At 38.8% G+C, this 13047-nt stretch overlaps 1 protein-coding gene across 1 annotated transcript; it reads right to left on the bottom strand.

Moving 5' to 3' along the window:
• Positions 1–955: 955 nt before the first annotated feature.
• LOC137757255 (protein BEX2-like) lies at positions 956–1342 on the bottom strand. Its single transcript, XM_068533938.1, has one exon. It carries the CDS (start codon positions 1340–1342, stop codon positions 956–958), a length of 387 nt encoding a protein of 128 aa, XP_068390039.1.
• Between the last annotated feature and the right edge of the window lie 11705 nt (positions 1343–13047).

The following is a 13047-nucleotide window of genomic DNA, read 5'->3' as shown; positions in this document are numbered from 1 at the left end:
AAGAAACTCCTCAGGTGATTCTCACACAGGTGGCTGATCAGCATACTTTTAGAAACACTAGGACATTATTAAATAAATTCAGTGTTCCTTTAGAAATTGCAAGTAATCTCCTCTAGAGAACTGAAGTTACATATCCAAGGTTATTTTATTCAGGGATGGAATGAGACAAGAACTCAGAGCTCCTGACTCAATCGTTATTAATCGTACTTTGTTAAGTTTTTGTCAGGCAGAAATCACACCTTGACTAGCAGAAATTGCAGCCCTGAAGGGAAAGAGGGATGTTGTATTGGGCAGATCTATCTTTGGGGACTCTGCTAAATATTTGAAGGGAAAATGTGAGGGGAGGGGGTTCTTGCCTAATATGTGGGGATGGGGGCAAAAATAGAGAAACACAGCTCACACACTCCTGACCTTGTTTCACAGTCAAGTAAAGCAAATATAGTCCCTAATTTATAAAGAATTCATGGGTTTATTCATCTATCTAAAAGATCCAAATTTAGGGACCAAGTATTTATTGTGACCCTATGGCTCTCATAAAGTCATTAAAAATAGTTTGCATATCTTCTCAAACTAAATTATAAAAGAAAACACATCAAACCATCTCACAGAATCGAGTCCCTGTATTAATCTTTTGGTACATTTAATTTCAGCATTTTTCTCCTCGTGTATTAGATAAATATGAGATTTGAAATAAAAAAGAATACATAGATTGCTTTTTAAAACTGCTTTATTAACTTCACAATATATAATAAGCATCTTGCCATGCAATAGGTAAAATTCTTCTGCTAACAGAATCTTACAGACTGGGTCAAAAACACATTCAACTAGAAGCTGGTAATACGAGACCCACCAGAAATGAGTGGCATCAACAGGTTTACAACAGAGGTACATTATGAACATGTAAGTTTAGGAAGCAGGTGTGTCTCCCTATTAACTTCAGGGAGAACATCAGGATTTAAGGCATAAGGCAAAACTCATCATGATGGTCATGGTGAGGGGGGTCAGTGCTAACTGCCCGCAGACTGTGACTCGACTGCTTTTCCCTCAGCTTTTGCATGAGTTGTCTCATCTCTTCCCCAATCCTTTCCATATTCTCCTCTCTCATCCTTGCCTGTGGCTCTTCAAGCCTCTGAGTCATGTCCCATCTATACTGCAGGATGGGCTGCCTAACATGGAACCGCCTATGATTTCCTCCAGGTACACAATATTCACCATATCCCGAAGGTAGGGCCAAAGGCTCTCCTTTATTAGCAAGTTGCTCTTTTTCATCCTTTTTATCATTTTCCTCGTTGGCATGTTCCATGTTGATATTTTTCATCACTTGTTCCTCTTTGGACGCCATTGCTCCTAGGAGACAAAAGACAAGAAAAAGGGCTGCATTTTTCGTGGATAGATCAGCACCAAGGACAGAGGCCTGGATAGCATGTGTTATTATTATTTTTTTAATTTCATTTTCCCACCTGAAAGGCTTCATGAGCCCTCTAAGGGGCCCCCAGTCCAAGCCCTCCCCCCCTCAGTTCTTTCCCTCCCTCCTCTCAAACCCACCATTTTCCCTACAGATCCCTCCCCCAGGCCTCTTCAAACAACAAAGTGGAGGACGGGGCATGGGGAAGGTGGGAGGGGGTATGACGGGGCTCTGCACCCACCCACACACACCGTCCCCTGCACCGACCTGGGCCTATCCTTGCTGTCTCCTCCTCCTCCCGATTCTCGCTGCAAGTGCGTCGCCACAACACTTGACACTTAGATCCGCAGACCTGCAGAAGGCAGGGATGGAGGGAGCGAGTACTGTCGCCAAGCTCTCGGCGCCGAACCACCGCCCCTCACCGCCCACCCCCCGCCGCCACCCCCGACCTGCGTCCACCGCCCCCTTCCCGGGTTCACCATTGCCCTGCAGGAACTCAGAGATGATTTCCCATCGCTCTTAAGTTGCTTTGCGGCCTGGAACCCTGCTGCCCCTGCAACCCTCACCCCAGGGGGGCCCTATTTCTGTCCCAAGAAAGCAAGGGTGTGGAGAGAGCTCACTGGGACCCGCCGCGGTGATCCCCTGCGCTGAACCCATGAGCCGGCCTCTGGGGTTGGCTGGCAGCTGCCGCCCAGGCGTCAGAGCGCGGGCCCCGGAGCCCTTACCTGCTGCGCTTCCCCCGGGCCCGATGCCAGCCCGCCGTGCGTAGGGCAGCGGGGAGCTGGTACCCAGACAAGAGTGACGACTGCACCAAAGGCTGCGTCGCTCTGCAGCTCGCGGTCACGTGAGGGTTTCGCGTCACCGCTGACCTCGCCCTCAGATCCTCCTCCCCACCCACCGGGGCCGACGGAGAGTTCAACAGGACCCTCCCCTCAACCTCCGCACGCAAGATCTCCCCCTACACGCAGCTGTACGCTAGGTCTGGTTCCTCAGCTTGGTCCTTTCCGATCCGAGGGCCCACAGGCGGCCTCACTGCCCTTATGTTTGGGGTTTGACCTTCTCTGGTTACCAGGGAGAGTCTGCACCTCCCTTCCCACCACTCCAAGGCCTTGGTATTGACTTTGGCCCTTTCTGCTTTTTTCTCCTGTTCTCACTAGCTGTATAGTATTTGCTTCCTAGTAATTTCTCTTTATTTCCTTTTTAAAAATCAGTATGCCTCTAAAAAACCTGAAATTAGGAAATTTCGTTTTTTGAAAGACATGCTTCAACCTGGGGAAGTTAAAAAAAAAAAGAAAACTCATTGTTTATGTTCTCTTGCACCACACAGAAGGTATATTCTTTGGGCTCCACACAACTTCATTTTTAGAATATTCTAGCTTGTTTCAGAATTTTATGGAATTAAAAAATTGGGGGAAATCTTTCTAAACACAGTCGCGATGTTTTGAAAATTATCTGTGAAGTTAATATTCACGGAGAAGTCTGATTGTCAAATCTTGGCTATTTTATGTAAATAATCTACCTTTATATTCCTTCTGGGACAGATTTCAAGTTTTATTAATAAACATTTATATTTTATTCTACTATAATAAACATTCATTAAATATAGAAAAGCATTTGCTGGCAACTGAAGTTGTCTGCTTAAATTTAACGGCTATTATTAAAGATGGTTTTGAAGACCTAAGCAAAGGGGAGAGCTATGAGGCTGATGCAGGTTGAGGGACGCAGAGATAATCCGATCACCCCTGCCCTGTCAAGAGGTTGGGAAGGGGCTGGTCTTCCTGCTGCCACATTCCAGAGCCTCTTATTTCCTACATTCAAGCTCCTGATTGTTTCTTACTCCAAAAATATAGATGGACAGGTGACCAAGGTCTTGACCTGAGTAAGTTCCTTTGGTTCCTTCCCTCCATTTCTTCCCCAAAATCCTACCTAGTGACTTATCTCCCAGATAGATGAGGGGTTTATTCTCATACTCAAAACCAGATGGGGCTCTTCTACACCTCTGTGGTGGGGGATTACAAGAATTGTAGAAAAGTAATTGCTTCAGAGGGAGCCTCCCAGGTCTGCCTGCTCTCTCCTTTTTGTCACCTTGTCCATGTGGAAACCTCTTTGGGACCTTTCTGCTATCTCTCACCTGGCTTGGGAAGTGCAGAGAGTTGAGATCCTTACCCTTACCTCCTCACCTCCAGTGCATTCAGGAAGAACCCAGCCTTGCTGCAGGGTCACTATCTGCCAGTCCATACCCACCCTGATACTCCCTCACTTATGCCAGGGTCCAAGGAACATTCTCTGCTGACAATCCTGAGTAACCTTATATTAGGCATGCAAACATGGAAGTCTGTGGAACACCTTAAATGTTATTCAAAATTATCTGTATGGGAGGTGATTATATATTCACATTTTTGTGGGAAAAGAGGCTATAATTTTTAGAAGATTCTCAAAAGAGGCTGTGGTTCTTTGCCCCTAAAAAAGGTTAAAAGTGTCTGTATATGCTGTCTCACTAACTCTAGTCATTTATTCTCACCTTAGACCTGCCTCTTTTCCCTTTGTTTTCTGCCTTAGTATCCACCCATTGGCCAACTCAGAACCAGACCATCATCCTTGAATCCTTCTTCATTGTCTCTCATATTCAATTAATAACCAAATCGGGCTAAGACTCTATTTATGTCTTTTAATAACAGCATTATGGAGCTATAATCCACATATCATATAGTCTCCATTTGAAGTGTACACTTCAATGATTTTTACTTTATTCACAGATGTGTACAACCATCACCACAGTCAATTTTAGAACATTTTCATCACCTCAAAGAAAAACTCAGAAAGTACTCTTTAACTATCACTCTCCTATCCTCCCATCCTCTCCAGGTCAAAGCAACCATACAAAGCAAACGTACTTTCTATCTCTGTAGATTTCCCCATTCTGGACATTTCATATAAATGAAACAATATGTAATATGTGTTCTTTTGGGGCTCACTTTTTGATTTAGCATAATGTTTTCATACTTCATGGCAACAATATGATTAATCATTTGAGGAACTGCCAAACTGTTTTCCACAGCGTTGACCCTTTTACATACCTACCAACACTGTATGAGAGTTCTGAATTTGCCACATCCTCACCATTTGTTATCATATGAAATTTTGATTCTATTCATATTAGTGGGCATGAATTGTTGACTGAAAAACAGTTCACAGCATGATAACTGTCAGTTCAGTTTTATTTGGAGACTTACTGAGAACTGTAGCCTGGGAGATAGCCTCTCAGATAGCTCTGAGGAACTGCTCCAAAGAGGTCAGGGGAGAGGTCAGTGTATATATACATAATTTTGGTGAAGGGAGTATGTGCAATCAAGCACACATCTCAGTAGAAGGTTGCTGCTAGTCATAGGAAGGTTGCTGCTACTCACGAGGAGAAGATGTCTCTGTTAATGATTTTAAGTGCTTTTCTAGGTATGAGAGGATGCAAAAAATTGGGTTCATAAAATTTTCTTCTGAAAATATTTAATTATCTGATGGATTTGAAGGCCTGTTCTGCCAGTTTTCCCAGAGCACAGAGTGCCTCATTCGTGATCTCTGCCCTGATCTCCTTTCAGGGTGTCTTAAAGGTCTGTAACTGCAGTGGCTAAGTGACTTCATTCTTATAGAACCAGGTGGCAAGTGCCATATTTTTGTAGTCAGGGCCCCCCCAACGCTCCCTCCCCTGCTCCATTGTCATAAAATTGACCATGTTTTGGGAGGCATTTCATGACCATTTTGTCCCACAGTACTAGGAATGTTCATGCGTAGGTCAGGCTAAGATTTCATTAATAGACCATTCAATGTGGTATTACTGGACTAGGCCCTGTTAACAGTAGCCAAAAGTCTTTGGACCATCTGACTTACTAGTCTGCTATGGTCCAAGAAATGATTCCCTCTTATTGCTTCTTCCCGTATCTAGAGTTACACTATTACAATCAATTGATCTTATAGAACTATGTATTTGGTCAACCGTTTCAAGTCACCTAGTCATCATTTTATCAGAGGCACAGTCATACATTTGGTAATATAAGAAACAATAATCTTGTAAAATGGGCAGAATACAAGTAATATAGATAGTAGCATTAGTAAGGTCATAAGTAAGAATTTAAGCCAAGAACTTCCATTAGGTGCAGCCCAGTATATCCCCAGGTCATCTGATTTAGTCTGTTCTGTACCAATCCTTGTCTTTAAGGGAAATGATATATTGGCATTGTTCGTAAGGCACCTAGCCCAATTTCCTAGTGTTATTAGGCTGATTATCCTTAGTATGGTTTAATTGTTCCCAACACAAGGGAGGTCTTTAAACTTAAATGATTGTGGTCTGGTGTTAACCATATAAATCAATCCCATAACAGGGAGCTTATATTCTTTGACTGAAATTTAGTTCTTTGCTCTGATTGAGCTTAAGTAATTTTAAAAGAAAATTCATATTTATTATTATGGTCAGAGCAAGTAGATTGATTGTCCAAGTGAGGGGCTCCCATTTAGTAATATCAATAGTAGCCTGAACAAAACTGTAACTTCTTTCTTCTAGAATAAATTTCCTAAGGGTCATCCAATTAGAGCCTTGGAAAGGAGAAATCCACCAAGGCAACCCAGAAGTACTGAATGTAGGTAATTGAACATAAACCCAACAATTGGATTGGTTTGTTTTTTTTTTTTGAAACTTACATATGATTGAACCCAAGAAAGAAATACATTTGGTTCATAAGCAAAACTGTGAGCAGTTATCAAAGTAATTGGTATACAGGCCTGATCTGGCATCTTGGGTCAGCTGGCTACTTCAGATGTCATCTTCTTCTCATTTTGGTCTCTTAGTTTCTCCTCTGTTTGAGTGTTGTTTTAAGGTGAGTTTGAGGTCAACAGCCTTCTCTATAGACCAGTCCAGTGCAAGGGCCTTTTCTAAGTGGGAAATATGAATCCAAGAGTTAATTTCCTTCAGTTTTGCTGCACATGAGCTAGTTAAGAGCACTTGATAAGGTTCTTTCAATCTAGGTTGGAGATAGTCCTTTAAGTGATGTCTTTTCCAGTATGCATAACCTCCTGGTTGCAGGTCATGGAGCAGCTGATCTTCATCCAAAGATAGTCTAAGCTTCAGAAACAAGCTTAGACTATTTGCAGTAGCCAAGATATGGAAGCAACTTAAATGTCTAGGCAGATGAATGGATAAAGAAGATGTGGGGTGTGTGTGTGTGTGTGTGTGTGTGTGTGTGTGTGTCTATATATCTATATATATATATAGACACACACACAATGGAATAGACTCAACCATAAAAAAGAATGAAATAATGCCATTTGCAGCAACATGGATGGACCTAGAGATAATCATACTAAGTGAAGTAAGTCAGACAGAGAAAGACAAATATCATATGATATCACTTATATGTGAAATGTAAAAAAATGATACAAATGAACTTACTTATAAAACAGAAATCGACTCACAGACATAGAAAACAAACTTATGGTTACCAACGGGGCAGGGGGGCAGGGATAAATTAGGAATTTGGGATTAATAGATACACACTACTATATATAAAATTGATAAACAACAAGGACCTACTGTATAGCATAGGGAAAAATAGTCAATATTTTGAAATAACCTATAATGGAAAAGAATCTGAAAAAGAATATATATATAATGTATATATTATATATATATAAAAAACTGAATCACTTTGCTGTATACCTGAAACATTGTAAATCAACTGTACTTCAATTTAAAATGTATAAATAGAAAAAAGAAACAAGCTTAGAATGTCCTTTTAATAATTCAATTAAACTTTGCAATAATGTAACATAGTAATGAGGGATAATGAGTGAGTAGTAAGGAAGTGAGTCTTAGACAAACAGCATTAGAATTTAATATCCACAAAAGTATGTTGCTGAAACAAATTTTTTCTCTCTAAAATTACCCGCATTTCCACCAAATATAGCCAAATTAAGATGAATTTGTTTGCAAATAATTCTGGTTTCAATACACTTGGCCTGACTACTTACCTAAGTGTAGTTGATCATACAGGCTCTTTTAAAACTGGCTTTCCATCAGATTCTGCCTGCAATATCTATAGATTTGGGTGAATTCCTCTCTTCCTGAGATTCCCAAAATATCTTGAGATTCTTGCACCTGTCAGGAGGTGTACTGCTTTACTTACCTGATAAGGCAGCTGGGAACCTAAGAGTTTCCAATCTATGGAGGGATCAGGTAGAGAGAAAAGAAAAATTTTTAAATTCTGCTTACAAAAGAATAATTTACCAAATTGCTGTAAGTCGTAATTAGCTTGAGGGGAAGTGTTTCTTAATATCTGGAAAACACAGATTAAAAGCCATTAACATTTCAGACAGAAACCATAAAAATTATAACAATATTCATAATTCAGTCTTATGTAACTAATCCTTGATCTCTTGTTAACAGTTTTATAAAGCCATCAGGGTTTCCATTAGAATTCCTTAATGTTTTATCCAGTTCAGTGGTATTATCTGAAAGTTATCAGAAACCTGTACTTGTCAAAAAGTCCTTTCTATGAATCTTCCTGAAGATGAAGCATTTTTGCAAAGACATCAAAGTAAAACTATAACTGTCTATGAATGACAAAAGACTTAAGAAGGCATGGTTAAATAACTGATTACAATGCAACTGACAAAGAAACTCAGTTACTGTTGTGACGTAAGACATTTTAAAATAATAACTAGATTATGACCAATAACATTTTATCAGGACATATTTAATTTTTGGAAATTCCATATAATTTCTGGAATATTTAAAATAACATTTACCCATACCACACAACATCGGAAGGTTTCTTACTCATTTGACAGTGCTTCCCATGTAATTCAACATATCAAATGAACCTAATTAGTTTAATATCTCTCTTTGGGATGTTTCATGGGCCCTTTGAAGCATTCCAAGGTTAGCTAGAGGTCCAAGGAACTTCATTGGAATTTGATTTGGTAAGTTTGTCAAAAAATATCAAAAGGAAAAAAAAAATCAAAAGGCTTTCAAACACTTGGTCAAATAGGATCATATGTCACTGTGAAACAATACTTATTCACTTAACCAAAGTGACAATAAAATATTTCAAAGGCAAATACAGAAAGTTGTAACAGATTACCAGTTGAAAGTAAAGAAACTTTACAATCTGTTATCAAAAGCAGATCAATAGTTTAAGAAAACTGTGCCCTCTTAAAAGAGAGAGAAACCAAATTCAGGTTTGCACCACTTTACCTATAATATTAGAAATCAATTAAATTTATTCTAATCTTAGTCATTTCTGACCACACATAGAGTACAATTATAATTTTTTTTTTTTCTTTCCCAGGAACCTTCTACAAATTTCTATGTCCATATTAATTTGACCCTTATTTTCTTTCTTATTTAGAAATAACCAGCATTGAGACAAAATTACTTTCTTTCCCTTAACAAAATGCAATTTCATTCCTCATACCTTCTTTTTTTAAAAATTTATTTTATTTATTTATTTGTTTGTTTATTTATTTATTTATTTTTGGCTATGTTGGGTCTTCATTGCTGTGTGCAGGCTTTCTCTAGTTGTGGCGAGCAGGGACTAATCTTCATTGTGGTATGTGGGCTTCTCATTGTGATGGCTTCTCTTGTTGCAGAGCATAGTCTCTAGGTGCGTGGGCTTCAGTAGTTGTGGCACGTGGGCTTCAGCAGTTGTGGCTCGCAGGCTCTAGAGTGCAGGCTCCGTAGTTGTGGTGTGTGAGCTTAGTTGCTCCACAGCATGTCAGATCTTCCCAGACCAGGGCTCAATCCCCTGTCCCCTGCATTGGCAGGTGGATTCTTAACCACTGCACCACCAGGGAAGCCCCTCATACTTTCTTATACTGAAAACACACATCCTACTTTCCTTGTATACTGAAATGTTTCCCTTATTATTTCTAGTAGCTTTAATTACAGATTTAAATTAGAATTCTCAATTCTTATAAACCTTAATTTCTAGTAAAAAGTAAGAAGTAAGCAGTTGTGAACTGTCTTTTACTTTAGCATTCTGTAGATTGGCAAACTTATAAATACCAATAATAATTTCTAAAATTACGTGCTTTCTTATAGAAAATGTCTCAGTGTGGCACCAAACATATTTATTAATAGTCCTAAATATCTTCAGTTTCTATGTAAAAGGAAGCCAATATTCAGTAATTAATGTTTCAGTATATTACTTTATTTTTTTTTTTGGAAATAAATATTTATTGTTTTGGCAAGGTTGGTGAAAAGGGAAGTAACCTGATCAGAACAAAGTTTTAGCAAAATTAACCACAGCATACGTCATGTCAGGAGGGCAGATCAAGAACATATGCCCCATTTTTTTTTTCAACCCAGATCCCTCTGGGCCCTTAAGAACAAGTTTCCATGACTTGGGGTCACTGAAACTCTTTACATGATATAGCAGCAGCATCTTCACTGATGACTTCAGCCCTAGGCTGTAGAAGGATGAGTGCTCTGAATCCGAGTTCAGATTCTGGAAAATAAAAGCTGAACTAGGGGAACTTCTTCCCTCTCATGAATTGCAGTGGACATCTTTCCCCCAAGATTCCACACCCTGATGAACTGAAAAGCAGAGCACAGACTCTTTTCCTAATGTGTACTACTTAGATTTTCAGTGGACTCATCAAAGCTCCTAGGGCTGTTCTGAAAGTGTCTGGGTCTCTCTGTTCCCAAATCCCTAGTGAAACTGGCCTCCAAGAGGTATTTGAAGTCTGCATACCATGGAGATCTGCCTTCAGTTAGAAGTACCCGGTGTTGTGGAAAGACCTTGAGCTCTAGACTTGACACATCTGCCTTTGACTGAGGGTGACTAAACTCTTGGCCTCTGTCTCCTCATCTCCAATCCTCCTCACAGCATTGTCAGGGAGATTAACTGAAACGTTATACCTAAAACACTTGATACTCAGTAAATACTCACTACATGGTGGCTACTTCTATTAAGTTCTGAAACAGTTTGGGAAAGGTCATGCCTGAGAATCTTTGCTTTAGTTCAACTGAGTTATAATTTTCTTGCTTGGGGTTCCCTGATTATAAATGTGAAAAAGTTTAAATGAGTATGTATGTGAAAATTACTGTGTTACAAACTGATTTTTACCTGATATCATATCATATCATTTCTTTCTAAATGTAGAAAAAGTCTCTACTCTATATAATATATTGACCAGGATCTGGAAAAAGCTCTTCAGGAATAATTAATTTTAAAATCTGTATTAAATATATTTGTGCACATGCTTATAAAAATCACAATTCAAAACATTAAATATGTATATAAATATATACTTTCTCTCTCTTCAGAGGCAACCACACACTTTAACCATTTCATAAGGGTGAGGGAGTCATCACAGAAGATAGCAAAATGTACAGAACTATGTTTTCAGCATCTTAATATTTCCTGACATTGAGAACATTATACAAATATGTAAGTAGAAATGACAGCCCGATACTTGTAACTTTAGAAATGAGATACAGAAAATACAATTATTATCAGAGAACAGAATGGTATTTTGGGGAGGAATTGCATTTCCCTCCAACTTGTCCCACATAAAACTTGTCATTTCACAATGAAAATGTGTTGCTCTAATACAGGGGTCTACAGACTTTTTCTGCAAAGGACCAGAGAGCAAATATTTAGGTTTTGCTGGCCAGATGGTCTCTGCTACACAGCAAGCTGCCAGATTTGACTCAGGGTCTTTAGTTTGCCAAGCACTTTTCTAAAGTAACATATGACAAAAGGAAGAACACAAAGCAAGGATAAAAGGACCTGCAGGGTGAGATGATAAAGTTACAGACAGAGAGGTATTGCAAAAAAAGAGGACAGTGGTAGTACAGAATGGAGTTCATGCTCTCTTTTTTTTTTTTTTTGCGATCATACAGGGATTATAGATTTTATTTGATCCTAAAATATTTTATCCTGGCTTCATCCATGACTTCATCTTATTTTTTCTACCTTTATTTTTCCTACTTTTTTTTTTCCACACACACACACTGTATTTTATTTTTACAAGAGATAAATAGACGACACCAAGCATTGTAAATGGATGACCACAACAAAAGCAACAATGATTGCAATTACCAAACACGAAACACACTCATGCTATGTCATAATATTGACATTCAGTCCAGTAATCCTCCACTGTAACAGCTCCTTTACTTTGCAGTGAAAATTGATTTGTATATTCTTTGCCTCTGAGTCCTTGTGGGACTTTTTTTTTAATTCAAACAGAAAGTCACAAAAATTATAATCATCCTCATCAGTTCACTCAGTCCCATGTAATTAATTTTTTTTCATCTTGATCTTTTGTTAGCACTTTTATGAGTTCATCAGTTTTTCATTAGAGTTCTGAAAATGCTTATTCTTTCAGTTCAGCAGTACAGTCAGTTACCAGAAACCTGTACTTGTCAGAATCTTTTCCATGAGTTCCTTGAAGATGAAACCCTTTTATAGGAACATATTTGCAAAAGCATCAGAGTACACCCAGAACTGTCTGTAAATGACAAAAGACTTAAAAATGACCACGGTTAAAGATTTGATGAAAGTTCATAATAATGCAATTGACAAGGAAATTTAGTTATTTCTGAGATATACATTTTAAAGTAATACCTAGAATTATGATTTATAACATTATACCAGAACATATAAGATTTTTAGAAATTTCATATAATGTCTGAAACATATATATTAACATATTTCCATACAAATAACCCAATGAAAGTTTAGTATTAGTTGTTTTGTTTGATTTTTTTTATACTGCAGGTTCTTATTAGGCATCAATTTTATACACATCAGTGTATACATGTCAATCCCAATCGCCCAATTCAGCACACCACCATCCCCACCCCACCGCAGTTTTCCCCCCTTGGCGCCCATATGTCTGTTCTCTACATCTGTGTCTCAACTTCTGCCCTGCAAACTGGCTCATCTGTACCATTTTTCTAGGTTCCACATACATGCGTTAATATACAATATTTGTTTTTCTCTTTCTGACTTACTTCACTCTGTACGACGGTCTCTAGATCTATCCACGTCTCAGCAAATGACTCAATGTCGTTCCTTTTTATGGCTGAGTAATATTCCATTGTATATATGTACCACAGCTTCTTTAACCATTCGTCTGTCGATGGGCATTTAGGTTGCTTCCATGACCTGGCTATTGTAAATAGTGCTGCAATGAACATTGGGGTGCATGTGTCTTTTTGAATTATGGTTTTCTCTGGGTATACGCCCAATAGTGGGATTGCTGGATCATATGGTAAATCTATTTTTAGTTTTTTAAGGAACCTCCATACTGTTCTCCAGAGTGGCTGTATCAATTTACATTCCCACCAAGAGTGCAAGAGGGTTCCCTTTTCTCCACACCCTCTCCAGCATTTGTTGTTTGTAGATTTTCTGATGATGCCCATTCTAACTGGTGTGAGGTGATACCTCATTGTAGTTTTGATTTGCATTTCTCTAATAATTAGTGATGTTGAGCAGCTTTTCATGTGCTTCTTGGCCATCTGTATGTCTTCTGGGGAGAAATGTCTATTTAGGTCTTCTGCCCATTTTTGGGGAGAAATGTCTATTTAGGTCTGGGAGAAATGTCTATTTAGGTCTTCTGCCCATTTTTGGATTGAGTTGTTTGTT

Source organism: Eschrichtius robustus, chromosome X (assembly GCF_028021215.1).
Source record: "Eschrichtius robustus isolate mEscRob2 chromosome X, mEscRob2.pri, whole genome shotgun sequence".
NCBI lineage: Eukaryota > Metazoa > Chordata > Mammalia > Artiodactyla > Eschrichtiidae > Eschrichtius > Eschrichtius robustus.
This window is presented reverse-complemented; position numbering and strand designations above follow the sequence as displayed.